Source organism: Melospiza melodia, chromosome 18, assembly GCF_035770615.1.
Source record: "Melospiza melodia melodia isolate bMelMel2 chromosome 18, bMelMel2.pri, whole genome shotgun sequence".
Lineage (NCBI taxonomy): Eukaryota > Metazoa > Chordata > Aves > Passeriformes > Passerellidae > Melospiza > Melospiza melodia.
In genome coordinates, this window is record NC_086211.1 from 2,004,269 (window position 1) to 2,021,352 (window position 17,084).

Genomic DNA, 17,084 nt, shown 5'->3' on the forward strand with positions numbered 1-17,084 from the left:
CACAACTCCCTGACAGGAGGGGGGGGTCAGGCTGTGCTGCCAGGGAACAACAGGACAAGAAGGAATAACCTCTTGTGTGGCTCACAGTGGCTCTTGGTGGCTCCCAGTGTGTACTGGCTCTCGGTGGCTCTTGGTACATGGTGGCTTTTGGTGCACAATATCTCCTGACACATGGTGGCTCTCGGTGGCTCTTGATTGCCCATGGTGGCTTTTGGTGGTGTCACCACGATAGCTGTCAGTAGTGTCTTGCAGAGGCTCATGGCCCACGGTGGCTCTTGGTATCTGGTGGCTCTCAGTGCGTGGTGGCTCTCAGAGCATGGTGACTTTTGGTGGTCCATGGTGGCTCTTGGTGGTGTCTCATGGTGGCTCTCAGTGGTGGCTCTCAGTGTCTGGTGGCCCTCAGCAGTGTCTCATGGTGGCTCTCAGTGCATGTTGGCTTTCAGTGGTGCCTTACAGTGGCCCTTGGTGCATGGTGGTTCTCAGTGGTGTCTCTGTGTCTGGTGGCTCTCAGCAGTGCCACAGTGGCTCTCAGTGTCTGGTAGCTCTCAGCAGTGTCTCATGGTGGCTCTCAGTTCGTGGTGGCTCTCAGTGGTGACTCTCAATGGTGTCTCTCAGTGTCTGGTGTCTCTCAGCTCTCTGGTGGTCTCATGGTGGCAATCAGTGGTGTCTCTCAGTGGTGTCTCTCAGTGGTGTCTCACGGTGCCCTTGCCCCGCAGGTCTCCGCCGGACGCCCAGCCGGCTGTCGGGGCTGAGCGCGGCCGGGGCCCTGCCCAGCGCAGGTGGCCCCGGGCTGAGCTGCGAGCTGCAGGACTGTCCCTTCTGTGCCAGCCTCCTGGACGACCCCGAGTTCGCCCTCAGCGACTCCGACAGCAACGGCGACTCCGACAGCAACGGCGTCTACGAGTTCACGCAGGACCTGCGCCACGGCGACCACCGCGACCAGCTCCAGCAGCAGCGCGGCAGGAGGAGGAGGAAGAAGAAGAAGGCCAAGGAGAGGAACAAGGTGGTGAAGCTCTGGAAGGCGTTCGGCACCAAACTCAAGAGGATCGTGGAGAGCAAGTACTTCAACCGCGGGATCATGATCGCCATCCTCATCAACACCCTCAGCATGGGCATCGAGTACCACGAGCAGGTGAGTGACCCCTCAGGGTTTGGGGTCTGGAGTTTGGCTGCTCCTGCAAGGGTGGCTTGGGGTGGCTCTAAAACAATGTCAGGAGGAACAATGATTTTCGTGGTTGGAAACGGGGCTGAAGATGACCCCGTGAGGAGCAGGAGAAGCCTTTGGGGTGTGGGACACTTGGAAGTGCTGCTGAGGTGTGCAGAGCTGAAATGTGTGTGGTGGATGTGTCTGCTCAGAGCCTGGCTGCTCGTTGGCTGGGAATTATTCATACAAGTAGGAATTTTTGTGGTGGAAATACCTTTGGTCTGATGGTTGTGCTGGAGATAACCCAGGCAGAAATTTCTTCTTTGATCTGGAGCTTCAAATAAGACTTAAACTTATTTAAGTTTAAGGCAATACTAAAAGCAACAAAGAGAAAGAAATTAGGGTGTCCCTGAAGGCTCCAAACCCTTTAATTTGCTCTCACAGGGTGTGAGTAGGACTTTATTGAAGTGTTTAGAGGAACGGTGCCGTTCTTCCCAGTGCTGGGATGGCAGGAAGCAGAGCTGGAGCTGAGGACAGCTGGGACTGGAGGGGCTGTGCCATGGGACAGGGAGCTGAGACAGGAGGGCACCTCCACTTGGTCACCCTGGCAAAGTTCTGCTCTTCTGGGCTTTCCTATCTTGGAATAATTGGGGATTTTCCGCTGTTTTGTCGAGGCACGCTTGGGAATTTCTCATGTCACCTGAACTCTGTGTCAGGTGCAGGAAACGCATCCCAACGAGGCCAGGTCTGTTTTTCTGGGATCAAAGGCATCCAGTGCTTCCCCAAAACCTTCCCTGCAGGGTCACGACCAGGTCAGGGTTATTTTTAAAGCTGCTCCTCCTCTCTTCCATGGCCTGTCTGTTTGGGAATGAGGAGGAAAGGCAGAGCAGCATAATCCACCCAAAGGCAGGACAAGAGAGAGGCTCTGCAGCTCCTTCTCCATCATTTCCCAGGATTAAGCACTGCTCAGGACCATGACAAAAAACCCTCTGGAGTGCTGCTACTTCATTTTCTCTCCACTCCTGTGCTTTAACCTCCCCTATTTTAGGCTAAGACTTATTTTCTTTCCAAAACAAAAAAAAAACCAGGACTCAGCTAAAACAACCTCAACCGTGCAACGACAAATCAGAATTACAGCAAAGTGTCCAAATCCAGCAGAGATTGAGCTGTCCCTGTCAGCTCCCTGTTGAATCCTGCTTCGTTGTTCCACAAGAAGTTCTAAAATTGGGAAATACACCTTGTCAGTGGCTTCTGAATAGGCCATTCATCCCTCATTTCTGCATGGATACTCTTTTGTCAGGCGGATACAGCTTTGTCAGCCCTTGGATTTTGCCGTGATGGGAGCTTGGGGAAAACCTGAGGCAGGCAGCAGGAGAAAATCCAGGATCACATGGAGTGTGTCCCCAATCAGTCCCATAAAAGCGAACTGGGATAATTACAGCCTTGCTGCTAACAAAGGAGAGCTGTAGCTGGCTGGCTTTTATTGGATTTTACCTTGTAAAAGCTTGGCTTTAGGGCATCTCAAAGCCAATGGCAATAAAGATTCCGAAGCTTTTTGGCTGTGGAGTGGCAGATTGCTGCCAGCTCTGCTCACAGGCACTGCCCAATAAAAAGGGAGGAAAATGGAAGTGAAACCTGGAAAAGTTCTCCCCCCACGTGCCTGGGACACTGGGATAATGAGGCGTGGAGTGTCAGAGCCCAGCTTGGTGTCACCTCACCTCCCAGCCGTGTCCCAGGGGCTGAGGGACTGCCCAAATCCAACAGGAAACTGCTCTGGATTTTGGCACAAAACTCTGTGGCTTCTGTGGGCAAAGTGGGAGGGATTTGGGAGCCCCCCTCGTGTGAGAATTGGCTGCAAGGCTGGTTGGTGTGGAGAGCAGGGGGAGGTGTCTGTAAAGTGCCCCAGAGGCAGAGCTGCCTCTGTGTTGGGGTGGAGGGAGGGGGAATGGCTCCTTTGGGGCCGTGAGCCTGGCAGGAACAGCAGTGGGATCACAGCTTGCTGGGTGCTGCCCAGCATCTGCCCCCAGAGGGTTCCAGGTGGGAAGTTCTGAGCCTCTCTAGGCTGTAACCAGGTGTTGGGTGTTGTTGTCGTCTTCTCCATCCTGCCAAATGCAGAGGCCATTCCCCGAGTTAAAAGGATTTAGGAGCTGCTCTGTAGCTCTCCTCTTTTCCTTGCTGTTCCATGTTACTCCAAGAGCAGTTTTTAGGGAATCCAGGGGAGCCTGTGCTCTGCTGGTGACAGCATTGGAAGGGCTCTGCTGGACACAACCACAGAATCCTGGAATGGTTGTAATTTTAAAGTTCATCCACTTTGCCAAGGGCAGGGACACCTTCCACTGTCCCAGGTTGTTCCCTGTCCAACTTGGCCTTGGACGCATCCAGGGATGGGACATCCACAGCTTCTCTAGGAAACCTGTCCCACCAACTCTTCCCAACATTTCTGCAGAGTGAAACAGCTTCAGCAGCTTCTCTGCTCTTGACTTTCACCACTTTTTTTAGGCCATTGTCTGGTTGGATCAAACTCCAAACAAACCAGAGCAGCAGCCCCAGGGAAACCCATCCCAAACCTCAGTGTCCATAGGGAAATGCCCAGTCCCTTTTATACAATTTACTCATGGTTTTTTGCTTTTTTTCCCCCAAACTTCTCCGCAGTCCCCAGTGGCTTTGCGGGTAGAGGGACACAGAAAATCGAATTTTATTGAGCCAAAGCCTCAGTGCTGTGTGTGTGGGGAGGGTGAGGGGAGATGGAACAGAGCGGGCTGGTCCTGCTGTTCCTCCTCTCATCCTGGGACGCGGCCGAGCTCTGCAGAGAAGTCTCACGGAGCCCTCTTGAGGCAGTGGAGCATCATTGTCCAGCTCTGCTGGATGAGGGAATCCTGGCTGGAAGGTGCCAGGCTGGAGGCAAAACCCACCGGGCTCCCGGGACTGCTTGGATTTTGGAATCACAGAACATCCTGAGTCAGGAGGGAGCCACAGGGACCCTCCAGCCCTGCACAGACACCCCCAAATCCCACTCTGGGCATCCCTGGAGTGGTGTCCAAACCTTCCTGGAGCTCTGGCAGCCTCAGGGCTGTGCCCATTCCCTGGGGAGCCTGGGCAGTGCCCAGCAACCTTTCCCTAAAATCCAGCCTGACCCTCCTGTGGGACAGCTCCATCCCATTCCCTGGATCCTGTCAGAGGGAGCAGAGTCAGGAGGAGCTGGGGCTGTACTGCCACAGCCTCGGGTGCTGCTTCCAGACAAAGAGAGCCCTGGCCTCACCCAAGGCCCCTCAGGACCTCAGTCTGTGTTTTTCTGGGAATGTGAGATTCCCACCAGTCTGCTCACCTGGCTGCTCCTGGCTCAATGGCACGACCCCCTTTAGAGCACAGAGCTTGGGTGAGTCATGGAGCCATGGAATGGTTTGGGTTGGAAGGGACTTGAAACATCATCATCATCATCTCATTCCTCCTCACCATGGCAGGGACACCTTCCACCATCCCAGGGTGCTCCAAACCTCATCCAGGCTGGCCTTGGGCACTGCCAGGGATCCAGGGGCAGCCACAGCTGCTCTGGGAATCCATGCCAGGGCCTACCCAGGGGAGAATCTCTCCCTAACACATATTCCAAGCATTGTTTCAAACCCTCCAGGGGATCCTGTCCCGTGACAGCTCAGGGGAAGGTGAGGAGACACCAGAAGTGCTGTGCAGAGCTTTTCTCAGGGCAGCACAGCCCACTGGTGGCAGGAGATCAGGGCAGCTGCTGATGGGAAGTGTTTCCTTGGCATTCCAGGCGTTGGGAGCAGCCAGATCCTGCCCAGGGCATCCTCAGGGTTCAGAGCCAGCTCCATCTGGGGCATGGCTGGGAACTCAGAGTTCCAGGGTGCTGCTCATTAGCAGCAGCTCAGCTTGGATTTCAAAGGTTAATTGCCTGCTGTGGAGTCCTCCCTGGCTTTTATTTCTCCCCTCCAGTGCTGTGTTTATTTACTTGTTTTTTATTTATTTATTAATTCATTAATCCATCCATCCCCAGCACAAGGAGCGCTCCCACGGATGAGGAGAGCCAAGTACAAAGAGAGAAGCAATCCTTGCATTAATCTTCCAGGCCATTTCAGAACATTGGATGAGTTTTGTTCTGCATTCATTGCAGCTGACAGCTCTCCAGAGGATCTGAGAATGTGCCATGGCACTGCAGCACTGAGCAGGGAGCAGGGCACTCCAAAGGCACCACCTTGGGCTGGTGGGCTGGATCCTGGCACAGGGATCCCATCCCAGAACATTCCTAAGTGGAAAACTGATTCCTTTTTGCCCCAGAGTCAGGATCTCTGAGTGTTCTGAGGAAATAACTGCTGTTCCTACAGCCTGCCTCAAATCCCAGCTTTGGGATTAACCAGGAGAAGGACAGAGCCCCTCATTTTTCCAGGAGAGGTGCTGGTGTGGTCCCTGCAGAGGGAAATGACCCATGAGCCCCCCACTCAGCTTCCCAGAAGAATTCACTGAAGGAGCTGTTGGTGCTTGTAATGACTCCACATAAAAAGCTCCATTTACATCAAATGGCACTAGAAACGTTATTTTATATTCTCTCTTCAGCAGAGAAGTACAAATTAGTATTTGTTCCAAGCTATTGCTGTTCAAAGAGCTTTTAATTGCTTTTCTGATCCCTCATCCATGGCATGTTTCGTTGGGAGCAGCTGCCTTTGGAGCAGGAGCTGACCTTGAGGTGCACCCAGTGGTCCGTGGCTTGTCAGAGTGAGAGGAGTGTTGGTTTTGAGTAGAACATTTCATTATTGTGGAGTAAAAGTCATTCTGTGTGATTGAAGGCAGCGCTCGCTTCAGCAGTGACGTCCTGCTTTAGCGTTTGTCAATTTTGGCTTGAAAAATTGGTTTGGCATGGAAAGCTCAGCACTTACTCAGAAAGCAGAGCAGGATTTTTCAGCAGTGTTTGAAGCAAATTGCTGAAATTCCTTTTGAGTTGCAAGTCAATAAAATACTACCCTGAGCTGAGGTTCACGCTTTCAGCTGGCAAAACTTCTTCTCCCTTCCAGATTTTCACAGGATCCAATTTTCAGGACTCACACACTGGCAGGATTTGAGGAAAAGTGATTCCCCCAGCCCAGGCTGGGATGTGAAAATTCAGCCCAGTGTGTGTGTGGCTGTGGTAGGAATGGTGTGAGACTTGGGAGTGCTTTGGGTTTTTTGATTGTTAAAAAGGAATTCTAGGATTTTGTTTTATTTTGTCTGATAGTAGTATAAGTATTTATATGGGTACTAGTTGGTTTAATTGAAAACAAAGCTTTTTTAGCAGCATCTTTAATATTTGTATATTATTTTGTATATTAATATAGGTTGAGGCAATTTTATTGCTTGATTTTTTGGTTTCTGGTAAGGTAAATAAACCCCCTTGCCAGTGCCATTTGGGCTGTGCCAGCTGCACTCTGAGCTCTCCCTCTCAAGGTCCCAGCAGTGAGAGGATTCCCCAAGCCTTGGTTGGATCACTGGAGAACACATCAGTGATGGAAATTCAGCTTTTTCCACAACCTGAATTCTGCCTCCACCTCAGGGAAGGGCTTTTCCTGGGGAACTTTGGGAAGAAAGGGATGTTTTCCATCTTTTGTGCCCCAAGATGTTTTTATTGCACATCCAGGCCCTCTTGCTGTCAGGTCAGCACCAGGCTGGGGAGCAGAGCCAGCAGCAGCTCCCACGCGGAGATTTCCACCTGGAAGTGTCATTCCCACCTCGAGGGGATCAGGGATCAAGGCAGGGCAGCAGGAATTGCTGGCAGGGAAAATCCAGGTGTCCTGGCTTGCTGCTGGACCGTGGTCATGGATAAACCACAGCCTTCCACACAGAACCTCCTCTCTCCCCCTTTTCTCCAATTTAAGGGCTCCTCCCCTGCTCTGTTTTCCTTCTCTTGGGATATTTTTTTTTACTATATAAGGGAAAGAGATCCCGGAGATCCTTCCCTTCCTGGGCCTTGGAGCAGACAGGAGCAGCACCTCAGCAGGGCAGGGCTGAGGTCATAGCTCCCCCCAGGGCAGAGCCAGAGCAGGGGGGGCTTTGCTTGCTCTGCATGTGCTCATCAGCCACGGGAATATCCCAAAATTCCCCGTGGAACTGCAGGAATGTTTCCCAGTGCTTGCTTCCCCTCACTTGTGCCATCAATTGTTCTCTCTGTGAGGGGTTGGGATGGAAGGTGACAGTGACAGGCAGGTGACAGTGACAGGCAGGTGACAGTGACAGCTTTCCCTGCTGCAAACTGGGGGTGTTCTCAGTTCCACAGGACCCCCAGATGTGTTTTTTCCCCGTCTGCATCCATCCCCAGTGCCCTGATCCCACGCAGCCCCACTGCAGAGCCCCGGGGTGACACTGGGGCTGGCAGCTGCAGCCAGGATTGTTTGAGTTTCAGCTGGCAGGTAAAATAAACCCAGCAGCATCCAGCCCCCAGCAGGAGAGCAGAGTGCTCCTGGCAGCTGCATTCCATCAGGAATGTGTGGAAATCCCAGCCAGCCCCTGGTGCTGGGACAGGGGCTTTGATGAGCTTCAGGCCAGGCAGGGTTGGCACCGTTTGGCCACTTTGTGCAGAGGGACATGGAGTGACTTCCACACCTCAGAGGGGCTTTTGTGGGGTCTGTTCCTTCTGTTCCTCCAGCCACATCCCTGCTTTCCATCTGGGACTGGCTTTGGGAGAGGAGGGTGAGGGTGGCTTTGAGCAGGAGAGCAAATCTGTGTCCCACAGGTGACAAAGGACAAGTTCCAGGCACAGCTCTGGTGCCAGCTGTGATCAGGGACCCCAGGGATGTCACAGTGCCCCAGCCAGGTCCCTCCAGCAGCTCCCATCCTCACAGGAACCTCCAGGAAAAGCAGGGAGAGCAGAGAGGGGATTGTGAAAGGCTGAGGCAGGAAAGCTTTGGCACATTGGGAAGCAAGGAGAGGCTTGGGTTGAGACAGGAGGGATGGAACTGCTGGAACACCATCAGCTGAGGATGTTTCTGCATCCATCTTGTGTTTCCTGGGGTTTTTTTGTTCCCTGAGACCAGGATTGCAATGAGCTCTGTGCCAGGCAGATGTGTCAGGTGGCATTTTAGGAAATATTTCCTCCTTGGAGGGGTGGTTAAACACTGGAAGGTGGAGTCACCATCCCTGAAAATGCTGGACACATCAGTGGATGTGGCATTTCATGGTGTGGGTTAGCGGTGTGTTGATGACCTTGAAATTCTTCTCCCATTTTAGTGACTTTGAGTTATTGCAAGGAATGATAAAATTGGGAATGAGAACAGAGCCTTGCACCTCTAAAGCAGAAACTGAGAAAATCCTTGTGAAGGCCTGGAAGGAGCAGCCAGGTGTGGATTAAAGATGCTCAGGGTGCCAATGCAGCCTCTCCCCGTGGGCTCCATCCCCACTGCTGCCATCCCAGCTGGGGATTCTCCTCAGCTTTTAACCAGGGAGATCTCCCAGAGTTATGAATGAAGTGAAAATGTCACCTTGCAAGCTCCTGCTGGGGTTTGTGCTCCAGGGTGGGGATGCTTTTTTAGGAGTGGGGTGGAAAGCTGATGTGAGAGGAGCGAGACTCTTGGAAATGAGGGAGCTTTGGCATCCCTGCTCGGATTCTTCTTCCAGCTCTATTTTTGTTTGCGCTGTCTGGTTTACAGCCCTAAAGACAGCCTGACTCCCAATTTGGGAAAAACACAGAGCACAGCCCTCGGAGCATCAGTGGCAAAGCTTTTTTAGAGCAGGGAGGATGGGCCAGGAGACCACTCGCCCAGGAGTTTTCTCCCTGTCTGGATTAACAGCTCCTCTCTCCCTGTCCTTGTCCTCTCCTTGTCCCACCCAGATCTGAAAGCTGTGACTGTAGTAAAACAGAGAAAACAACACCCAAAAAAAAAGGGGGAAAAAAATGAGTTAATTTTATATACTCCAGAGGGAATTGGCTTTGCTGCAGACAGATGGATCCTGTAATTCCCTGTCTCTCGACATGACTATACATGGATTGGTTTGTTCCTTGGGGCTGGGGTGGGATGGGAGGCCAGGGGGTGCTGGCAGCTCCCAGAGCTGCACCTGGGGCAGAGCTGGGACCAGGGGCACCAATCCCTCCCTCTCTGCTCCCCAGGCAGGAATTTCCCAGCTCTGAGCCGCCTCAAACCCAATCAATAAACGGGAATAAATGAAACCACCGGGGAGAGAACAGGATATGGGAGAGAAATCAGCATTTTCCTTTCATTCCTGAAGGGTTCAGGGGCAAAGCATCCACCCTGAGGGCATCGTTTGTCCCGGTCGCTGCTGCTGGGAGGACAAAGAGTTGAAAGTCGTTTGTGGAGATGGTTTTGGGCCAGAGAGGCAGAGAACAGCGTGGGTTGCTGGGCAATTATCTCCTGCCAGTGACCTGTGTGTGCTGCAGAGCCCTCCCTGGTGCTGGGAGCTGCCAGGAGCACAGATCAGCAGCTCAGGAGGCTCTGGAGCAGCTCCTGATGTGCTGCTGGTGCTGCTGCCAGGTGCCAGTGCTGGCTGTGCCAGGGGGCTGAGCTGCAGGGTGGGCACAGCCAGAAATCCCAGAAATCCCAGTGTGTGCCTCTGGAACCATCAGAGCCAGGGGTGTGATGCAGGGAACTGTGACCGTGCTCACAGGGGTCTGAGGATGAGGGAAGAGACGAGGATCTGACTCCATCTTTCAGAAGGCTGATTTATTATTTTATGATATATATTACATTAAAACGATACTAAAAGAATAGAAGAAAGGATTTCATCAGAAGGCTGGCTAAGAATAGAATAGCAAAGAATGAAAACAAAGGTTTGTGGCTCGGACTCCCTGTCCAAGCCAGCCAACTGTGATTGGCCATTAATTAGAAACACCTTACATGGGCTAATCCCAGATGCACCTGTTGCATTCCACAGCAGCAGATAATCAATGTTTACATTTTGTTCCTGAGGCCTCTCAGCTTCTCAGGAGGAAAAATCCTAAAGAAAGGGTTTTCCATAAAAGATGTCTGTGACAGGGAACAACTCAGAACCCCCAAAAACATTTCTGAAGGATACCTAAAGGCTGTTCCCATGTCTCTGCTTGGCTGTGTCCCCCCTTTCCAGGCTGGAACGATGGGATTTACATCCCTGCCAGGCTCCCAGCACACACAGCCACTCCAGGGCAGCAGGAATCACTCCCTGGCTGCAGGGTTTGATGGTTGGGGGATGTTCCTCAGCTCATTCCCTTCCCAGAACAGTTTTTTTCCTGCTCCTGAGGCTGAGCTGAACCTGGAGAGGGTGATGGACAGGCAGGCTCAGGCTCCAGACAGGTAATGAGGGAAGGAAACCATGCAGTGCATGTTTCCCACCCGACTTGCACAAGTCCTTTTGTGTTTCAGAAATTATTTTAAAGCTGTGGATTTCCTCCCACTCCTTCTTTTTTTTTTTTTTTTTTTTTCCCTCCTTCTTGCTCGTCAGGGTGTAACAGCAGAGGGTTTCATCCATATTTGATTTTTTAACTCTGACAGGAAACCTGAGTGCTGGATTTATGGCTGCAGCTGTCACTCCTCTGCAAACAGGCAGGGAAATGAAGGTTAACAAGTTTGGGCTCAGGGGAAAGCTTGTAAAACAGCCCTGCAGAAGACTTTGTGTCATCACAGCCGCCTGAAGAGCAGATCCTTGCTGAGGTTCTCCAGCCCAGGGTTATTTATCATCATCTGCACTGAATATTTTTCTAATTGTAGCTCTTAGCTGGAAACTCTCGAAACCCCAAATTGAATTCTTTTCCCTTGTTTGATAGGGAGGGGAAATGCAGCCTGGGGAGCCTGGGGGATTGGTTTGATGGTTAAAAAAATCCGAGTGGCACTGGGCAGGCTTGCAGCAGCCATATGCTCAAATCCCAGGGGTGAGCACTCACCAGGAGGCACAGGATGCTCCAGAACATTTCTGGTGTGTTCTCCAGATGTCCCCATTCCTGTGGCTGAAGGCAGGGATGCTCTGCTTGTCCCCCAGGCTGCCCAGTGTCCCCTGCCATGCTGGCACTGTCCCTTTGTGTGGCTGAAGTGTGAAGTCCTGGCTGGGTGATTTTAAGGGAGGTTTGCTGAAAGGGGACAAAATAGCTCCTGACTTTTGTTTAAATGAGGAATTTGGCCTGGAAAGTATCAAATCTACTGGGGAATGGTGTGCTTGGAGTAGAAGGACTTGTTAGAACATGTGGCTGTGTGTCTTTGGAGTCACTGCACTCTGCTTTGGGCTCTGTGTGGCTCCAGGGAGTTTTGTCAACAGGATGTGAAATTTTTGCCATGTCCATGGACTTTTCTGTGCCACAGCCTGGAGAGGAGGAGGCTGAGGGGAAACTCCTCTGGATCTGCAGCTCCCGGGACCAGGGAACAGCTGGAGCTGTGCCAGAGAGGGTCAGGCTGGATTTTAGAAAAAGGTTCTTCTCCAGAGGGTGCTGACACTGCTCAGGCTGCCCTGGGAATGGGCACAGTCCCAAGGCTGCCACAGCTCCAGGAGTGTCTGGACACCATTCCAGAGATGCCCAGGATGGGGGTGTTGGGGTGTCTGTGCAGGGCTGGATGGTTCCTGTGGGTCCTTTCCAACCAGGACATCCCATAATTCCATAATTCTGTTTTGGGAGCCAAACTGGAGCCTGTTCCCTGCAGCTCAGGGGCAGCAGGGCCCCAATTCCTTCCTCACTCTCCCAGCCTTTGCTCTCTCCCAAACTTCTGCCCTGCACCCCAAGGATGCCTTTAGGGTTTTTTAGCATCTCCATGGAAATCACTGTGGGGCTGTGGAGTGCAGGGCTTGGATTTGAAAAGGAGCTCAAGGGATGCTCCAGTGGGGTCAGGTTTTGGGCCAGGAATGGTCCAACCAGAAAAGTTGGGAGAGGAGGCACTGGGAGCTCTCAAAGGCAGAGCTGCAACAATTTCCTGCCATGTGAGCTCAGGATGAGGCTTTGATGCTGACACAAACTTTATCTGGAGATGGTTTGGAGGGAGACAGGCTCAGCTCTGACTCTCCCACAGAAATCTGCATGAACTCCTCACCTGAGAGGAAGCTGCAAAGCTGCTTTTTGATGTGCCAGCCACTGCTGCACCTTGTTAACACATCTGTCTCTCAGCGTGCCCTCTCTTAAAGCCTTTAAACGCTGATGGATTAATTTGCTTTTGATGTCTGGGCTAATGAAGTGCTGGGTCTCCTCTGTTTCATTTTCTAGCTGGGTGGATTGAGGCTCAGGAGCAGCCAGGACTGGAGCTGGGGCTTCTTTGGAGCTGACTGAGGGACAGGTTAATTCAGGGCTGGCTCAGGGATGCTTCCCTGGCTCTGCACAACCACCTGAGGCAACTCCTGGCTGGGGCTGAGCTCCAATAAAAGCCACCATTAGGCAGGCGAGGAGGAAATTCCGTGCTGTGCTCAGCTGTGCAGAGGTCAGGGTGCTTCAGCAGCGCCAGCAGCCCGTGGTCACCAAGGCAATGCCAGCTCATTGCCATGGAAACTCTCGCCACCTCCTCCAGCCTGGCTTGCAGCAAATTATTGCTGGAGATCCGCTGTGGATGCCACAAGTAAAATCATCTGGCAGCTCTCAGCATGGCCTGCCTGCTCTGGGAGCCCACCAGGGGGATTTCCAGCAGGAAAGGAGTTTTTGGGAGCTCGGGGTTTGCACAGGGTGGGTTGGTTGGTGGTGGAGCTTTAGGAGTTTATGAAAGCCACCAGGCAGGAGCTGCAATCTGAATTCTCTCACTCCCACTCTCAAATTCAACCTGGTGTTGCCTGTGCCATCCCTGCCTGGAGGATTTGGATTGGTTTGGTTCTTTCCTGGGGGCAGGAGGTGGATCCAGGCCCTGGAGCAGCTGTGGGTTTGGGCTGAGCAGGGGCTTGGAGCAGCTCTGGTTCTGGGTCTGCTCCTTCATGCTTCACTTCTGCCACTCAGAGCCACAGCAGGGCTGGGAAAAAACAGGAAAAAAAAAACACTTGATTGGGGCATGGAAGAGAGAAAGTTACAAAAGAAATAATCCCAGAATGGTTTGGGTTGAAGGAGCCTTGAAAGGGATCTTGTTCCATGGGCAGGGACCTCCCACCACCAGGCTGCTCCAGGCCTTGGACACTGCCAGGGATGGGGAATCCACTGAAATCCTGCTTTGTTTGTTTGTCAGAGCTGTCCCTGCTGCCATCTCCTCCCAGCTGGATGTGGGATGTGCAGGGGCTTGAATCCAGTGAAATCCTGGTTTATTTATTTGTCAGAGCTGTCCCTGCTGCCATCTCCTCCCCAGCTGGATGTGGGACATGCAGGGGCTGGCAGAGCCTGGCAGGGTGATTGCAGAGGTGTTGTTATTGCTGCTGTAATTAGTGGTGGGTAATTAGTGCTCCTTAACAGCCCCCTTTGCCCAGCTCACCAAGGCTGAACTAACGACCCCCAAAACCCAAACTCACCCACTCCTGCCTGGGGACAGCCTCAGGTGTTCACCAAGCCCACAGTAATAGTGAACTGCAATAATTTTAATTAGTGCTGCTGTTATTAGGGCTAACCCAGCTGAATTTCATTATTTTAGCAGTGATTTGATGTCATTATATCAAATTAGAACCACTGATTTTTTATTTTTTCCTGTATCATTTCGTTCCCATAACAATAAAACCACACTGAAAATCAGGGCAGGCTTGGGGGTGAGGCATCATTCCTGCAAAAGGAATCAGAAATATCCCGTGGAAAGTCAAAAATCCCATGGAAAGTCAAAAATCCAGTGGAAAGTCACCTCCTCAGTTTGAAGTCCTGTTTTCCAGACCTTTTTGTTCTTTTCCCAATGTTAGGAATAAATATGATAAGAGAATCACAATGCAAAGTCAGCACAGTGGTTTCTGTGAGTATTGGTGGTGGTTTCATAGAATTTCATTTCATTGGCGGTTTCTTTTTGTCAGGAAGGTGAAAATGTGGGAGCTCGGGGCCATCTCCAGACTCTGAAATTCTGCCAGGTGCAAACCCTGGGCCTGGATAGAATTATGGGATACAGACAGAGGATGAGGAGCAAGACTCACTGAGCTCTCCTGCTGCTTTTTGCTCCCACTTGGAAATTCCAGGATTTCACTCAGTGCAGATCCAGATGATCCCAGTGTGCTGAAGGGCAGCTCTGCCTTGGAATTCCTCTAGTATCCTTGGAATTCCTCCCTGACCTCTGGAGTCCTTCCCTGCCTCAGCAGAACAAGCTCCTCTCATCTCAGCGAGCAGGAGGGATCTTGGTGCTTGTTGTTTTTTTAATTCTTGATTATTATTGTATTTTATTATTTTAAATTTTTATTTTCTAATATTTATTTTATTTTATTTCTATTTTGTTGTTGTTATTTTCTAACGTTTATTTTTAAATTCCTCAGGCACAAGTGGTCTGCAGCTTCTCCTGAGGGCTCTGCTCCCTGCCGGAGCTGTGCCAGGGAGGTTTAGTTTGGATTTTAGGGAAAAGTTCTTCCCTGGAGCGTGTCTGGAACAGCTCCCCAGGGAATGGCACAGCTCCAGAGCATGGGGACAGCACTCCCAGGGATGCACAGGGTGGGATTTTTGCAGGGCAGGATCTGGATTCTGATCCTGGCGTGTCCCTCCCAGCTCAGGGCATTCCATGATTCCAGAATTGCCGAGCTGAAATGGAGCAGGAGCTTCAGGAGAACCCCTGGTTCCCAGTGCCAGCTGCACGTGCTGGAGGCTGCTGGCAAACACGGCCCCTGCTTTTGTACCTTTTTGTCTCTCTGCTTTCCCTTTCTGATCCCGGTGGATGGGCTTTAATTGCTGCTTTAGTCTGGTGCTGGTGGCTGAAAGGAGAGATCAATAATTCACGGGGAGCTCCAAGGTTCCCATCTGCCTGCCTTGGCTCAGGGCTGCAGCACCCTGGGCTCTCACTGCTTTGTGTTTTCCCAGACAAAAAGCAGCTCAGGATGATTGCTGGGGTTGTTGTGGGTTTGCTGCAGGGGAGGAAAGGTGGATTTCCCCTGGATTTGTTCTCCTGGCTCTGTGTTTGGTGTGAGCAGGGAGGAGCTGCTGCCTGGGTTCCAGATGTGGGTTTGCAGATGATAGTTTCTGTGCTGTTAAACATTGGGATCTTCAGCAGTTTGGGAGCATTTCTCTCTTTGGGAAGCTGTGTCAAACTTGGGGCAGTCCAGTCTAGAGAGATAAAAGGGTTGGAGGTTCCTCCAGCTGTGCTGTCCCCACTGGATGTCCCTGAACTTCATCAGCCTGTGGAAAATGTGAGTTACCCCCTCTAGGAATGACTTGGATCCTGAGATCCCAAAGGATCTTTTTGATCCAGTGCCACAAAAATCACAATAAATAGAGCTCAACTCAGCTGGTCCATGCCCAGGCTCTAAGGCAGGATCAAGTGTTGCCATGTCAGGGTGCTCAGAGGTTTCCTGGCACTGAGAAGGTGAACAGCCCTGGTTAATTGGGATCAGCTGGAATTGGGATTGTTCAGCCTGGAAAAGAGGATTTGGGGTCAGTGAATTGTGGCTTTTCAGTGCCTGAAGGGAATCTGCAAGAAAGGTGGCGAGACATCTTCTAAAAGGGCCTGGAGTGCCAGGACAGGGGGAATGACTCCAAACTGACTGTGGGCAGGGACAGATGGGATACTGGGAAGGCATTCCTCCCTGTGAGGTGGGGAGCTGTGTCAATTCCCAGAGAAGCTGTGGATCCCTGGAAGTGTCCAAGGCCAGGTTGGACAGGGCTTGGACAGCCTGGGACAGTGGGAGGTGTCCCTGCCCAGGGCAAGGGTGGCACTGGATGGGCTTTGAGGTCCCTTCAACCCAAACCATTCTGGGATTCAGTTCCCCAAACAAAAACCCCTAAAGAACTCCCTGTGCCCAAACCAGACACAACCCCAGCTTTTCTCCTGCTGTCCTCCAACATTTCCATTTCCTCCTCCTATTCCAAGACCCTTGAACCTTTTAAAACCTCTCCCAACCTTCTCCCATCTCCTCACATCCCACTTGGGCACTCAGAGGTCGGCTCCAGCGGCTGGCTCGTGTTTTTTTCAAGAATTACCCTCTCCTTGAACTCATTTCCCCCTCCAGCCTCTCCAGCTCCTCTCCTGGGCTGCACAAATGACTAAGACAAGGGTTTGTTTTTTTTTTGAAACACAGACTAAACACATGCCCACCTTCCCTTCCTCCCCAGCACAGCCCCTGCTGTGCTCCCCTGACGCGTTTCATCTCCCGATGCCCGCGCATCACCAAAGTGCATTTTTCAAAGGGACTCTCCATAAAGCTCTATTAGCAGGGGATGAGTAATGGCTTGACAAACCAGATTTAAGTGGCCCCTTCTGAATCATCTTGGCAGTAATAGGGGGAGTGTGTCCATTTTTTGATTAAATATTTCCAGTGCCATTAACTCGGCCGGAGTAAACAACTTCTATTGGGTTTGCCTGCTAATGACAACCCAAAGGTCTTTGATCCCGGGGTTGCAGAGAGCCAGGAGCTGGATAAAGATCATGGAGTCATTGCTAAAGTGTCATCAAAGAGTCTGGAAATGGTTCTTTGCTCTCTCTCTGTGTGCGTGTCCTGCCACTTTCAGTGCGTGTGGTGCCACCTGTGATGCTCTTGGGCAGCTGTGGGATGCGGCTGGAGGGTTTTCTCAAGAAAAATCCATCATTAACCTTCATTTCTTGTGCAGATTCCTTCAGGCTGGGTCTCTGTTGTTCCTTTTTACCTGCAAGGGGCTGTAGCAAATTCCATGGGTTTTGTGTGTATGCCAGTCTTAAATATTCCAACTCTTCATATCCCAGGACTCAGCTCACACCTAAAAGGAAAAGGTAGAGCCTCGTTCTTCTTTCAAATTAATGAGATTTGAGATATCTTCAGCCTAAATATAAAGGTGTATTTATTCATATATGTTTTAAAGGACCATAAATCAGTAGGAATGCTGCATTATATTTTAAAAATTAATTCTTTGTGGTTAACCAGCCAAACAAAGCTGATTTCAGGCATTGTGCTGATGATTTTGGGGTCATTAATTATTGACTTCAGCACCGAGCATGGT

General features: G+C 51.4%; 1 protein-coding gene across 1 annotated transcript in view; it reads left to right on the top strand.

Annotated features, from left to right (window-relative positions):
• CACNA1H (calcium voltage-gated channel subunit alpha1 H) overlaps positions 1-17,084 on the top strand; it is a 108,001-nt gene that overhangs the window by 34,481 nt on the left and 56,436 nt on the right. Inside the window, exon 8 of the mRNA XM_063171616.1 lies at positions 717-1,132. Within this exon, the coding sequence (XP_063027686.1) occupies positions 717-1,132 (416 nt within the window). The remainder of the gene's footprint in view (positions 1-716; positions 1,133-17,084) is intronic.